We start from the raw sequence: 15,068 nt of genomic DNA, 5'->3' as shown, positions 1-15,068 counted from the left end.
CTCTGTATCTCTGTCGCCTCGTTGCTGTGTGTTTACAAACCGTAACATTTGGATAACAATGACATCTTTCTCCCTCTCTCCCTTCAGGTCTACGACTTCCCCCCCTCGGTCAGTAAAGATGTCCCTGACGCTCATCCAATTAGAGAGGAGACCTACGACGTGCCACCTCACTTTGCCAAACTCAAGCCAGTCCCCGCCCCCCCCGGCCAGTACCCGCACAACCATCTCCTCGACGACGACGACGAGCCGCCCATTCCAGAGGACGTGTACGATGTCCCGCCCCCAATCCTGACTGACAAGCGTTACCGCGCCGACAGGGACGGGGTCATTCAGCACCCCCAGGACATCTACGATATCCCCGCCAGCCTGCGGAGCGGGGGGCACTCCGCCCAGGACGTGTATGACTTCCCCCGGGACCGAGAGGAGAAAGGGGGAGAGAGGGGAGATAACAACATCTACGATGTGCCCCCACAGGTAGGGCAGTTAAAGGGCAGTGACACATCTTTGGAGTTAGTGAAGTGTGCAACTATCAACGTTACAATAATACTCTGAATACATTTCATATTTGTCCTGGGGCAAAGTTGCGTACGTAGAAACTAGGCTGCCTATATTCTCCCCCTAACTAAGCTAACTATTAGCAGCTGTGCTGGTGATTCTTAATTAGCCCATGATGTACACACACATCCACACAGCACACACACATCCACACAGCACACACACATCCACAGCACACACACATCCACACAGCTTCAGTTATGTGAAAATATGTTTACTTAATACATTGTAATCATTTCCAAAAGTAAATAATAATAAATCATATAAATATAAAAGTAATAATCATAGTGTGTACTGATGTAATGAACCCTGTTAGCGAAATACGCATACAGGACACTGCTAGCCTAGCTTGTTAGCATCTGCTCTAATCCAGATGTGCTGTGTCTCCAGGTGATGCGTGACGCCCAGTCCACCAGTGAGGACCTCAGCCTGTCCTTCAAGCGTCTCTCTGCCTCGAGCACAGGAAGTACACGGAGCAACCACTCTGCCTCCTCCCTGGACATGGTCCCAGTCCGAGACAGCTCCTCATCCTCCTCACTTCCTGGCTCTGCTCCAGGGAAGCCCCTCATCCTGGACCTGGAGCAGGCCATGGAGCGCCTGTCCCGCCTGCAGCAGGCCGTGGAGTCCAGCGTGTCCCTCATGATGTCCTTCATCACAGGAAACTGGAGAAGCTCTGCTCAGCTGGAGGGGAACCTCCCGGCCATCCACCAGGCCGCTGACCGCGTGCGCTCTGCGGTGAGGGACTTCCTGGAGTTCGCCCGGGGCGCGGTGGCTAACTCCGCCCAGGCCACGGACCGCTCTCTGCAGACCAAGCTGTTCCGTCAGGTGGGGAAGATGGAGGAGGTCTTCCAGAGTCTGATTCAGCACAGTCAGGGTTTGGACGCCATTTCCTGGTCGCACACTGGGCTCGCAGCGCCGCCACCCGGAGGGGACGACTTGGATCGGCTCATCATGACGGCTCGAGGTATCCCTGACGACGCCAAGCAGCTGGCCTCCTTCCTCCACGGCAACGCCTCGCTGCTCTTCAAGAGAAACAACCGGCAGCAGCAGCAGCTTCCGCTTCCTCCAATCCCAGGAGAGATCAGCGGTCACATGACAGGATCAGGAAGTGGGAGCTATCAGGGAGGGGAGAAGGTGCACATTCAGTCGAGACCCCTCCCCTCGCCGCCGAAGTTCTCAGCTGCAGAGGAGGAGGAGGGCATGGAGCGGCCGTACGAGAGCACAGAGGAGGGCTGGATGGAGGACTACGACTACGTACATTTACAGGTACACACTTTTCAGAAAGCCCAGACATGTTACTTACTTTAGCACACACACCTCCAGTCAGGATGCTCACCATGTGCTCGTGTGTTGCACTGGAGCAGAGTCCGCGAGCTGCCCTTAATACTTTATTTCTGTTGACATTTTATTTTCATTTTTCTTCTTTCTTTCCAACAAATACATCATGTCTTTATAAAACAAGGGCCATGCAACAAAATACATTGATTTTAAAAAGAGAAGACATGACTTGTGCCCAATTTAGCCGTTAGCTTATATCCATCTCAGGGGTGTCAAACTCAAGGCCCAGGGGCCAAATCTGGCCCGCGACTTCATTTTATGTGGCCCTGCAAGAGCTTGCAAAGAATATAATGTTTATTATGCGGTTACATGCCACTTTACCGAAGCCGGTTGCCCATAAACTACATGTCCCACAATGCATTTCGTTTTGTGACATGCACTGAAGAGACTTGCAATTATTTGCCCTGGACTTCTGCTTTCAGACGTAGTTAATTACTAAGTTATTATCCTATCCGATAATAATCCAATTCAGAGGCAATAATGTCATATAATACATTATTTTATATATGATATATTTATATAGTTACAACCGGCCCTTTGAGTGCAACCATAATGTTAATGTGGCCCGCGATGAAAATGAGTTTGACACCCCTGATCTACACAATCAATAAACACTTAAAACATTACATAGTCTACCAACTAACAATTATAAAATAGAAACTAGCACGGACCAACATTATCAGTACAACTATAGTATAACAAATCATTTTTAACTAAAACTAAAATGATTGTTAAGAGTGGTTATCAATACCCATTGTGGAGAAACACAGTAAAGCTCCTTGCTGTCACTCTGTGTGACTGTGTGTCGCTGGTGCTGTATCTGAGAGTACTATGAACAGTTGATCACTACTGAATGGTGCCAAGCTCTCGTGTTAGCCTTGAGTAAACATGTCCTTATCCAGCTGCCTGACCTTCAGAGTCACTATGTCGTTACAGATTTACAGATAAGCGATAGATTTCAACTCAAAGTGATTGCAGTGTCTGTCAGTCACCACTAGAGGGGGACAGATCATTACTTTTGTCTACTGATCCAGACACAGAGCTGTGTGTCCAGTGGTGTAACAGCTGTGTGTCCAGTGGTGTAACAGCTGTGTGTCTGTGTGTTGATCTGCCAGGGAAAGGAAGAGTTTGAGAAGAACCAAAAACAGCTGCTGGAGAAAGGCAACATCAGCAGACACAAGACACAACTGGAACAGCAACAGGTACCCGCCTTTACTCAGTCTACACACACCTCTACACACACCTACACAAACACTTACACACACCTACACAAACACTTACACACACCTACAGCCTCTACACACAACAAACAGCATTAAAGAAAAGCGAGTAATATGATATATATTATAGCCGTTATATCGTTTATTCTGTGATGCACTACAAATAGGCACAGCAGTAGATCTAAAATATCTACTCTGCTCTATTTATATGTGTCTACTATACAAATAGAAAAGGACATATATTTGATATGTGATTGGCTTAAAATAAAGATGATATGAGCTAAGTGAGTATAATAAGCTGTGTATAGCTTCAGAGGTTGATAAGGATTCTGTGTTCGTATCACTATCAGCATCCCTTCCACACACACACACACACACACACACACACACACACACACACACACACACACTGGAATGTCAGATGTTACTCAAAGATAATTCATTCATTTATAATTTACATTAAGTATTAACTGTCCCCCTCCTCTCCTCTCCAGATTAAACAGTTTGAGCGGCTGGAGCAGGAAGTCAGCCGGCCAATCAACAACGACATGACGGGCTGGGTCCCGCCCCCACTGCACCCTCCAGCCAACCAGCAGGCCCAGAATGGCTCTGGAGGCTCCTCCTCCTGCTCCTCCTCCTCCAAGCTGTGCCACGGCGACCGGCAGCTCCTCCTCTTCTACCAGGAGCAGTGTGAGCAGAACGTCACCACGGTAACCAACGCCATCGACGCCTTCTTCACCGCCGTCAACTCTAACCAACCCCCAAAGATCTTCGTGGCGCACAGCAAGTTCGTCATCCTCAGCGCACACAAGCTAGTGTTCATCGGGGACACGCTGTCCCGGCAGGCCAAGGGCCCCGAGGTGAGGGCCCGCGTGGGGCAGAGCAGCAACACGCTCTGCGAAAAACTCAAAGACATTGTGATCAGCACCAAGGCGGCGGCGCTGCAGTACCCCTCCCCCGGAGCCACCAGGGAGATGACGGACAGGGTGAGGGAGCTGGCGGGGTGCACGCAGCACTTCAGGATGGTGCTGGGGCAGCTGCTGGTGATGTAGGGGGGGGGCAGTGACATAAACTCAGAGTCCCAGGAACATCGGGCAGAGACTCCCCCCCCCCTGAACGAAGGGATGGTACGCCCCTGCAGCTCGGGGTAGGAGGACCTGTGGAGCCCCTCCAGTGTGGGGTGGAGACCCCACATCCACCCTCTGCTCCCTTCCTACCTCACCTTCCACTGGGACCATTCCTCCCCATCCCTCCTTTTTATTCTACTCAAAGGAACATTTGTATTTTCAGTGGGCTGGGCCAATGGTTGTAAAATAATCACTGTAAATATTGAAGTTACTGTTAAGTCAGAAAACCAAGAAAGAAAAAGGACTTCCAGTATATAAATAAATATAAATATATGGTTCTTTTTTTGAAGAAGAAGAAGAAAGAAAAGATGAAAACATAAGTGTAGTTTTTAGACAATATCAATAATTGTTATTATTATTGCTATACCGTATAATTCTGGCTGATTCCTGATCCGTGTATCATTGTTGTTATGGATGTGTAAATTCCAGATGATATGTATGACTGTATGTTGTAGTACATCGATGCTCTTCTCCTCCCTGACAAAGGCACACTTTCTAAAAAGCACTGGAGCACGCGGCCATCTTGAACGTTTTGCCGCGCTTCAGTGAGTTTCACACTGATTACAGTGAAGGCACCACGAGCCCCGCACCGGTCCGCTGATGCAGGTGGGAGCGGATCCGGGCCTCTCAGTGGCTTTCTGAGAGACTATATGTAGGTTGTTTTGTAAGAGGCATGTATTAGAGGAGTGTAAAAGGTTCAAATCTAGACATGAAATTAAACCTGCTTTTCTCTTTTCTCTGAAACTGTGGTACGGTCGTTTCTTTCAAATATTCAAAACCGATGATCAAATGTGAATAATAGGTGAACCATACGGTGGCCGACAGACAGGTGCAAACGCGCTGCAACCGCCAGAAGCTGTTCCATGAGGAGGAACCGCTCTGAAGTTTCACGATGCACATGTAAAAACAGGAAATGTGCAAAAACACATGAGAAACATCTTCACCAAGCTCTCAACGCGTGCAGAGCCTTTAATCAAAACAGAACGCTGCCAATAGATCTTTTTTGATTTGCATCGTTTTTGAAGCGGCAGCGTGCTCATCCTAATGGAAGTGCTCTTGGCCGTTATAATGAGTGTGCCCGTGTCGGCCACCTCAGTCAGTGCTGAGCAGCTGCATCTCGGGAAGACAAAAACTGTCTGAAAATGTGATTGAAAACGTACGATGTCCGTCGCACGTTTTACATAAACAATGTACCATATAGATCAGGGGTGTCAAACTCAATTTCATCACGGCCACATCAGCATTATGGTTGCACTCAAAGGGCCGGTTGTAACTTTAAGACTATATAAAAAATACATACATAAATATTTAATATATATAAAATAATTATATTACCCTATCGGATAGGATAATAACTACATAATTAACTACGCCTGAAAGCAGAAGTCTACGGCAAATAATTGCAAGTCTCTTCAGTGAGAATGTCACAAAATGATTTAAAAAGAAAAGCCGAAAAAAAAGAAGTGACATTTTGAAAAAAAGTAGAAAAAAATAAGTCAAATTCTGAGAAAAAAGTCAAATTTGAGATGCATTGTGGGACATGTAGTTTATGGGCAACGTGCTTCTGTAAATCGGCATGTAACCGTATAATAAACATATTATATTCTTTGCAAGCTCTTGTGGGGCCACATGAAATTAAGTCGCGGGCCGGATTTGGCCCCCGGGCCTTGAGTTTGACACCCCTGATATAGATATTCAAAAAGGGAAACTCCGGGTGACTACGTTGTGTTACATCATCTGTTCCTGCTAGACACAAAGGTACATGACTCTCCGTTGTTAGCACGATGATCACAGCAGTTCATCTGAACAGGGGAACTTAGCTCGCACTGTGCTTCCTGAATGTGTTATACCTCCAACTAGCATGTGTTGCATGTGTGTGTGCTCTTAGTGTGATGAACCAACAGCTACCGAAAACTCATGTGTCGGAAATATTTTGGATGACTTGTTACGGAATAGAATCAGATCTCAGGGCTCAGGGATGTTGGTGTGACTGGAACAGATATAAAGTCTATACGCTTCACAAGAAAGGGGTTTCTTTTCTTCACTTTTATTAAGTTCTGTTGACTTTATTTCTGACAGGTAACAAAGGCCTATAAGATACAGGTTGATTTCAGATGTGAATCCATCTTTTTTACGGTGGTTGTCATGGTGACTGCTACCAGGGAATTGTGTTGCCCTGCCAGTCCAGGAGCATCCCAGAGTGTTTGTTGCTGAGTGATGTCAGGATACTGAGCACCCCCCCCACACTGTCCTGGGGGGTCAGAGAAGCCTGGGGGAGCCGAGACAAACAATCACAAGAACAAAGAAGGTGAGTAGAAGTCACGGGACACAGCTGCTCGTCTATAGGGTGGGGGCCTCCGCGGGGAACTACCGGGGGCCACTGGCACCCCTTCTCCACCGAAACCAGTTCTGCTGCATGAATTCAGAAGGTGGTCTGAACTACCCTGTCACTCCCCCTTAGCTCACCTCTTCCCCCCCCATCGCCGTGCGCACCCATCCGGGGTGGACCGCCGCCACCAGGATGTTGTGTCTCCTGAAATCTTCAGCTAGACAGCGAGTCAGCATGTTCAGCGCGGCCTGGTGACACAGCAAGAAAAACAAGATGGATACCTGTTTATGAAACTATCCACAAACATTAAAGGTCTCCTATCATGCAAAATGCTCTTTATTATGTCTTTAATACATAAATGTGTGTCCCCGGTGTGTCAGGGAACTCACAGCGTCAGAAAGCAAACCCCTCTCTCTTTTCCTCCGAGCCCAAATCTCTAAAAACGGGGGTACAATGGAGCTGATCCAGATGTGTGTCCAATATGACGTAATATCTGAAATGTGGACCCACGGCCCAATCAGAACGTTGCTATCAGAAACAATGCGCAACGTTTTGGACGTAATATGGTCTTTGTTTACATTAGCATCGCTAACACTCAGAGCTAACCTGTACTGGAGAGCATGTGTGTGAAGAAGCAGGAAGTAAAAAGGAACTCACCTCGTGGTAAACCAGCAAGAGAGAAAGCATTTGAGCTCCAGACTGTCTCAGAAAGAATCCTTGATGTGTGTTCGAGCCAGGATTTAGATTTGATAAGAAAGGCCACCTAATTGTGACATCTGTAGTCAACACACTATAAAAGACTACAAATCCCACAGCGCCTCCTCTAAAGTGACAGTGATGGGCAACATGCTAGAAAGACGCCGCTGAGGGACAGTTTGTAACCGTTAAACTACCCTTTAAGTTATTCAGTTATATAAGCCTTATCAAGAAGAAAGAAAGAAGTTGTTTGTTATTTTATTTGAGTTTTGCTTATTTGTTTTGACTATTGTAAAGGCCTCTTTTCTTTGTTGCACATGTAAAGGTTTGTTATTTTATTTTTGAGAAAACACATCGCTTAATACCATCCAATCCATCGGAGGCCAAGCAACTCTTCAAACTGTAAGTAACACACTATAAAGGAAGGAAAGGAGCTCAAACATGTCTGTTTTGAGGCGTCGAGTGGCTGGGTAGATAAGGAAGGAAGGAAGGAAGCCACGACAATGTGCTTTGGAACATAATATGGCGCTTCATTACGGCGAATCTCTGAGCAGGCCTAAGCCGCCCCCCCCCTTGAAAGCTAAGGACCCAGAATCAGAACTTCTCGAACAGGGTGGAATAGAGCATAGAATGGGTGATCTGTTTGGGATTTTGAGCAACACACTTCTTTGAGACCTAGAAACAGTATAATAGGAGACCTTTAAATGGAAGCAGATAACATGGTTTGAATGACTGAATGTCAAATGTACCCAATCATTCATGTTACCCAATCACCGCTGAGCTCAGACAGAAGAGTTACTCTGTACAGACTACAGATATCCTCTGCATCCTCTGGGCTTTGAATAATTCTCTCTTCTTAAGGGACTTTTTCTTAACAATAACTGGTATTTATGATAAGCCAAAAGATTTGTCTTTGACTTGAATATTTCACTGAGGAGCATACTCAAATGAACACATTACAATATAGGACTGCATCGTGCACAGCATTTCGGCACCGGCTTGACCTAACATTTTACCGGGGGATGTATTTGTTTACAGTTTAGAATGTACTCAAAGTCCTCTTACATTTAGATGATATATTATATATGATATTCTGCACACTTCATTATTCTTTTTCTGTGTAAATTACCAAATTATTATTGTACTTATTTATTAGTCACTTACTTCTTTAAAAAAAATTACATTTAAAATAGTGAAAATGTGTTTTTATAATTCTTTATTTGCTATTTTCTTTTTGTTTACTTGATCTCTTCCTGTCTGTGTGTACTACACCATGATACACCAAAGCAAACTCTACTATGTGTCAACCTACTTGGCGATAACCTGATTCTGATTGGCGGATTAGATCATAGAACATATAATTGTACAGTATAAAACGTAAAACAGCATGTCTCAAGTCTTAACGGCTCTTCAATAATGACCTGAATATTATTTTAGAACAGACCTGCCAATCAAACACGTCGGCCTACCTGAATATATGATCACTGACTGCCTCTATCTGAGTGTGTACACCTGTGCATATGTCACTGTGTGCCTCTCCATGCCATTGTCAGAGATACAGCTGCATGTTGATCACTGCTGGAATATGGGTGTAACGGAATGATCCGGAGACATCTTCCTCACTGCATCAGGATTCATCCACAGTCAGCAGAAATACATCCTCAGACTAACTTCTTCTGACTTCCCAGCTGTACTCAGGCTGAGGCAGACTGTGGGTCCGGCCCAACAGGTGCAACAGAACTAACAGGAAAGTGACTACGCACAGAACACACCTGTGTGCAGATCAATGACTGGCACGTGCTTCCTCCACACCCAGAGCATGTCACCTTTACATACCTTCTACACGACTGAAGTGTCCGCACGGCAGGGGGTGCTAGCGATGAAGGCTGGAAAAGGCTAAGTCTTGGCAGAATTACTGGACCCTATACTGGTGTGCACGCTGCATCAATATCGCCAGTCCACGCCGCAGGCTCAAAGTATGCTAATTGTGAACTTGTGTCAAATGTTGGTGCCTCGGGCGACAGCTGGATCTACAGTTTGAGCAGTTTGTAACAACCGCATTCCAAACCTCCGTCCCCACAGAGAGAGCCTCGGGCAACATGAAGCATGCGCTTCATGTTGCTCAGTAATGGTGGGTGGCTTTCGAGGATGGTGATTCCTATGCTTTAGTTGTGTTTCAGTCGTGTTATAATGCGTAGCAAGTAGCTTCTTCTGTGGTGTTTGAAACAATTATAATAGCCTTTCCTGTCCTGAGCCTCACGTGCTGCTTATTACACACACTGGACATTGTAAGATGGGGACACAGAGGGAACTCAAATGTGTCCTTAATAGAAGCTCTATGAGGAATACTTTTCAATATGAATTGATACATTAATAGTCCCCAACAAATGACCTTCCTTTATTTGATCAAATCTGCAGTGAACAGCTGTTTAGGGAAACTGACTGGCACAGGTATTTCAGGAGAGTAAGCCTTGTCGTTCATGCTGCATCGCGGGTGGTAACCAGAGAGAAAGGTCTCACTTGGACCTTAGGTGTGACGTTAATATTGTCCTTATCTCTCTGGCCTCTGGAAGTCCTGTGTCACTGTATTACCCCGCCTTTTGAAACCAAATGATAGAGCTCCATCTTCTCCTAATATTTAATACAGACTTCAAAGGAACAAGTTGGGATGAAGTGCTATTATAATAATAAAGAAAAATGTAATATCTAAAACTAAGATGGAGTATATGTAAACGGCACCTTGCTGGTCCTGTAAGGGTACATCTGTGCGATGGGGAATGTTTCTGGACATTTCTCTATGGACGAGATGAGCGTGGAGATGTTGACGATGGCCGACCTGCTGCAGGACATCTCATTACCTGAGACACAGAGAGACAAACACCGGAATCAGCACATATGAGGTCAACAATACGTTTATTATATTACGATCAATGTCAAACGTAACGTGTGTGTGTGTAGAACTCAAAGTATTTCAGGCTGTTTTCACTGCAGTACCCTTCAAAGTATAGTCCATCTCCGCAGCCTTCTGGAGGAGAGGGAGCAGCATCTGGACAGAGAGCAGTGTGTGAAGAGAGAGCAGTGGGTGTGTGTGTGTGTGTGTGTGTGTGTGTGTGTGTGTGTGTGTGTGTGTGTGTGTGTGTGTGTGTGTGTGTGTGTGTGTGTGTGTGCGTGTGTGTGTGTGTGTGCGTGCGTGCGTGCGTGCGTGCGTGTGTGTGTGTGTGTGTGTGTGTGTGTGTGTGTGTGTGTGCGTGCGTGCGTGCGTGCGTGCGTGCGTGCGTGCGTGCGTGCGTGCGTGCGTGCGTGTGTGTGTGTGTGTGTGTGTGTGTGGTCTAATGGCCAAGATGCAGGTGAAACAGGTTGGTTGGATAGATACATGGTGATGTCATCATCAGGGTGTGTAGCACACAAGCACGCACGCACGCACGCACACACACACACACACACACGACCAGAGGTTGCAAACAATCAGAAGTGGGAGGATTATTTACTTAAGTGAAATAAGCAAATCTACATTGTCGAAATCCTCAGCTGAAAGACAAGTCCTGCATTCAAAATGGTACTAAAGTAAAAGTACAAAATATTAGCATCAACAACTACTTTAGGTACCAAAAGTAAAAGTACTCATTATACATTTAAGAACCACATATTTGAATTTGTATTATAATTATTGGTGCAATAATGTGTTAATCACTTCACTGTTGCACTAAATGAATAATTAAATAGTTTCATATTCAATCGGGTAACCTATTATAGTATATGAACATGAATTAGTCGATGTATTTGATCATCTAAATCAACAAAGAAGCTAGTTACTTATTCTGTGAAATAAATATACAACATTTGCCTACAAAATGTGGTGGAGTAAAAGTATAAAGTAGTATAAAAGGAAAATACTCAAGTAAAGTACAAGTACCTAGATGTGTTACTGATGTAGTAAATGTACTTTCCAGCAGTGTAACCCTGCCGTGGTTTCCTCCTCTCATCGCGACCACACGCTCAGAACACAGACCTACCTTCACGAGGAGAAACGGGCCGACCACATTTGTTTCGTACGCCTCCATCATGTCCTTCTTCCCGCAGGCAGAGAGGGGGGCGGGGGTCTCGGGTCTGTTGATGGCAGCGTTGTTGATGAGGAGGTTCAGCCCCCCGGCCCCGATGATCCTGCTCACTGTCTGGACTGCAGAGGAGATGCTGTCCACGTCTGATACATCTGCTCCAACACACACACACACACACACACACACACACACACACACACACACACACACACACACACACACACACACACACACACACACACACACACAATGCGTGTTCAGATTGTAACCCTGTGTCACTAAGTGTGGATTGTATCATTGTGTTTCCTAATTGTCTGAGTCCATTAGCTTGTATCTCTGCCGGTGTCTGTTGTGTCCCTGGTTTTGAATATAAGGACTCTTCATTGTGCTGCTCTGGTCTGTGCTCAGGTGCTCTTGTTTGTCTTGTTTTAATGCCGTCAGCCTGCAGATTAGCCTTCACATGATGGGCTCAGCTTAATGAACGTGTGTCTCCTCCTAAATAAATACATTTAAAACACATGTTCACACAAACATGACCCAAGCACATGAAGAGGCAGGTGAAACTGTCATTTTTATTTCTTATAGTTACAAAATACTGTATTTATTTACATATTTATACTCAGAGAGCAGTGTGGGTGGGTTTTTATACTGTGTGTATATGTTTTTTAATACAGGCTGTACTATGAATATGTTTCTGATATGTATTGATATACAACACTATCAGTTTTACATGATATTGTGAATATACTTTGCTTCATCTAATTTCGCCATACTATTGTATTTTCTTAAGTATTCAACGATTTTTCAGATATTTTTGAACATAAGGTTCTATCACTTTTACATGATATTTTCATCAAACTATACTATCACTTTTTCAATTTAATGTTTGACAAATTATATTATGACATTATTTCCTGATATTTCAACATACAATATTTGTATATAAATGTGTTTTGGTATTTCACAGATATATGAGGACGTGTAGTGTTTACCTAGCTTGACTACAGTGATCTTCCCAGGACACTGAGTGGAGAGGTCCCTCAGGGCCTGCAGGGACAGTGAGAGAAAGATACATGATGAGAACGGATAGAGACAGATACTCCAAACACAACATGTACACATTTGGTCTCAACACAACAGACATTTACTTTTCTATTGTCTTGTAAAAATCTAATGCAAGGAATGTTGTTGACTGCCGTTTCATGAAACATTTTAGAGCACCACCCAATCACTGAGGGACCTGAAAGTTCCCTAATCCTTTCAATAAGCCCTGGACAATGAAGCTGTCCACGGGATGGTCACACCCATGAGTTTCGTCTCTTAACTCGTTCAGCAGCGGCATCTTCCAGATTAAAATGTGGTTCAGCCCTTAAAGTAAAGTATAATAGCTTTTAGTTTGTTATATGAAGATTAAAATGTATATCTAACACTTTGTTCAAAGCCCTCTCTAGTTCATCATTTATTGAAAGGGTTACTTATTCCTCAACAATCCCTTCAACCCAAGAGAGATAATAATTAGTAACAAATTATAAATAACAATTTTTAAATATTTTGCTAATGTGTTGCTCCAGATTTAATTCCAATGTGTGTGTGTGTGTGTGTGTGTGTGTGTGTGTGTGTGTGTGTGTGTGTGTGTGTGTGTGTGTGTGTGTGTGTGTGTGTGTGTGTGTGTGTGTGTGTGTTTTACAGGTTTTCTGTCTCACCTGAGCCCCCGGCCCCTGGGGGTCCCGGCAGCAGGCGTAGATGTGCCCCTCCTCTCCGGGGGTCTCTCCCAGCTGTTGGACCAGCGCCAGCCCGATGCCTCGGTTGGCCCCCGTCACTAAAATGTTGCCTCTGAGTTTCTCTGACATGTTTCCTGATCCGCAGCTCACACTGACACTACACGAGCTGTGTGGGTCATGAACCTGATGTAGGTGTGTTCAGGACTCACCCTTGTGTATACATGTATGGACTTTGTCACCTGCTTTCTTATCAGCTAACCCAACTAAACCTGTCTGACTAGTAGTGAGTGCTCAGATGTATTCCAACCAAAAGCTGCCAATGGGCCAATCGCAGATATGCCTCGACAATAGCTTGATCTTTTGACAGTGCATTAAGGCAGGGGTTCCCAAAGTGGGGGTCGCGAGACCCCGAGTGTACGAGTTTTTTTTTTGTATCCATTTTTTTTAAATCCATTTAAAAAATATATATTATTAATAATAACGTGTGCATAGACATTTTTCAGGGGCGGACTGGCCATCTGTATAATTTCCCCGCAGCGAGGCTCCCCCGTTGACAATCCACTAGCGCAGTGTTTCTCAAACTTTTTCATACCAAGGACCCTTCACCAATACAAAAACACTCACGGACCACCTCACTCCACAAATATCCCAAAACGATAGGCCTGCTGCTTACCACTCCAACAGTGCATAACAGCCTAATAATGACAGTTTAACCTTACTGCGGTCAAGCCAGCCTCCACTTGGGAAAACGCAATCAAGCTAGCACGCACGTTATATTGCTGTGCGCGAATATCCTATGCATTACGGTAGAGGCCTGGAAAAACTGCCTTCTAAATAAAAGCGCTTACTCGGTCAATAAGGGGTAGGGTTAGGGTTAGGGTAATGTTGTGAATTGAGTGGCCCATGGTGGTGGTGGGGTTATGGTATGGGCAGGCGTATGTTATGGACGACGAACACAGGCCACTCGATTCACAACATTACCCTTACCCTAACCCTACCCCTCACACCAGATACTGACTGGTTTTCGAACCCCCCCCAGACCCCCCCAATAAAGCAAAACTGCACGTTTCAGAGTGGCCTTTTATTGTGGCCATTCTAAGGCACACCTGTGCAATAATCATGCTATCTAATCAGCATCTTGATATGCCACACCTGTGAGGTGGGATGGATTATCTCGGCAAAGGAGAAGTGCTCACTATCACAGATTTTTTCAGATTTGTGAACAATATTTGAGAGAAATGGTTATTTTGTGTAAATAGAAAATGTTTTAGATCTTTGAGTTCATCTCATGAAAAATGGGAGCAAAAACAAAAGTGTTGCATTTATATTTTTGTTCAGTGTAAGTACAAGTATAAGCATTAGCACATATAAAGTACAATTGTGAAAATACTCATTCCTCACAAGAGCAAAAATAATACATATCATATTATTGTTCAGCAGGGGGAGTTCCTTTTCTTGAAATACTGTGCAATAATCACCTTTATGTGAAAACCATGAATGTAATGAATGTCCCAATGTTGTTTCTTCTTTTTAATAATGTCTCAACACATTACATGACATAAGTCACCGTGGTTCTGCAGGAACGAGTCTTAAACCCAAAAATGAGTTAACGTTTTAGCATTTCGTGACTCCCTTGTCTCGAAATAAAGTAGCCTATGTGGTTAAAATATGTTTAAGACATGTCAGTTCTACAACATGAAATACGTCAATAAATACCACATGGTGAATGTCTGAAGCTTCATAAACAGCGGTTGATAACAAGTGTCTAAATGACTGCGGTGAATTTAGTTTTAGGTTGGATATTCGACGGACATTCGTGGACCCGCCAGCAGCGTCAGTTTCCCGGACCCGCCAGCGGCCAGCAGCGTCAGTTTAACGGTAGTACCCCTCACTGCAGTGCGCAGTACCTCAAGCTCCTCCTTCTCAACCTTTGAGGCACTTGACTAACGGCCCCTCCTTCTCAACCTTTGAGGCACGTGACATCCTGTTTCTTTGAGGCACGTGACATCCTGTTTCTGTTAATC

General features: G+C 44.8%; 2 protein-coding genes across 4 annotated transcripts in view; one reads left to right on the top strand and one right to left on the bottom strand.

The window, feature by feature from the left end:
- The window catches only part of bcar1 (BCAR1 scaffold protein, Cas family member), a 139,943-nt gene extending 134,959 nt beyond the window's left edge, over positions 1 to 4,984 (top strand). For both annotated transcript variants that reach the window (XM_034085076.2, XM_034085075.1), the window contains exons 5-8: positions 88 to 474; positions 946 to 1,821; positions 3,009 to 3,095; positions 3,608 to 4,984. In XM_034085076.2, the coding sequence (XP_033940967.1) occupies positions 88 to 474; positions 946 to 1,821; positions 3,009 to 3,095; positions 3,608 to 4,165 (1,908 nt within the window). In that variant the 3' untranslated portion in view covers positions 4,166 to 4,984. The remainder of the gene's footprint in view (positions 1 to 87; positions 475 to 945; positions 1,822 to 3,008; positions 3,096 to 3,607) is intronic.
- A 1,281-nt stretch (positions 4,985 to 6,265) lies between these two features.
- Positions 6,266 to 14,864, bottom strand: LOC117447607 (C-signal-like). 2 transcript variants are annotated; one of them, XM_034084373.2, is made up of 8 exons: positions 14,848 to 14,864; positions 13,027 to 13,232; positions 12,316 to 12,370; positions 11,279 to 11,475; positions 10,260 to 10,311; positions 10,005 to 10,123; positions 6,707 to 6,817; positions 6,266 to 6,509 (listed from the first exon to the last, which is right to left on the bottom strand). In XM_034084373.2, exons 2-8 carry the CDS (start codon positions 13,171 to 13,173, stop codon positions 6,396 to 6,398), a joined length of 795 nt encoding a protein of 264 aa, XP_033940264.1. In that variant the 5' UTR covers positions 13,174 to 13,232; positions 14,848 to 14,864; the 3' UTR covers positions 6,266 to 6,395. The 2 variants fall into 2 exon arrangements, with proteins under 2 accessions (XP_033940264.1, XP_033940263.1); XM_034084372.2 differs by lacking the exon at positions 14,848 to 14,864 and having other exon boundaries at positions 13,027 to 14,008.
- Positions 14,865 to 15,068: the final 204 nt, after the last annotated feature.

Source organism: Pseudochaenichthys georgianus, chromosome 6 (genome assembly GCF_902827115.2).
Source record: "Pseudochaenichthys georgianus chromosome 6, fPseGeo1.2, whole genome shotgun sequence".
Taxonomy (NCBI): Eukaryota; Metazoa; Chordata; class Actinopteri; order Perciformes; family Channichthyidae; genus Pseudochaenichthys; species Pseudochaenichthys georgianus.
The sequence above is the reverse complement of the archived record's forward strand: the minus strand, read 5'-3'. Positions and strand labels throughout refer to the sequence as shown.

What these genes read in the sequence shown, in the direction of transcription:
- LOC117447607 (XM_034084373.2), bottom strand. Translation starts at nt 13,173, where the DNA reads ATGTCAGAGAAACTCAGAGGCAACATTTTAGTGACGGGGGCCAACCGA. An exon ending in GCCCGTTTCTCCTCGTGAAG is followed by an intron (nt 10,312 to 11,278) that starts GTAGGTCTGTGT and finishes CTCTCTGTCCAG; the next exon opens with ATGCTGCTCCCTCTCCTCCA. An exon ending in ACCCTTACAGGACCAGCAAG is followed by an intron (nt 6,818 to 10,004) that starts GTGCCGTTTACA and finishes CTGTGTCACCAG; the next exon opens with GCCGCGCTGAACATGCTGAC.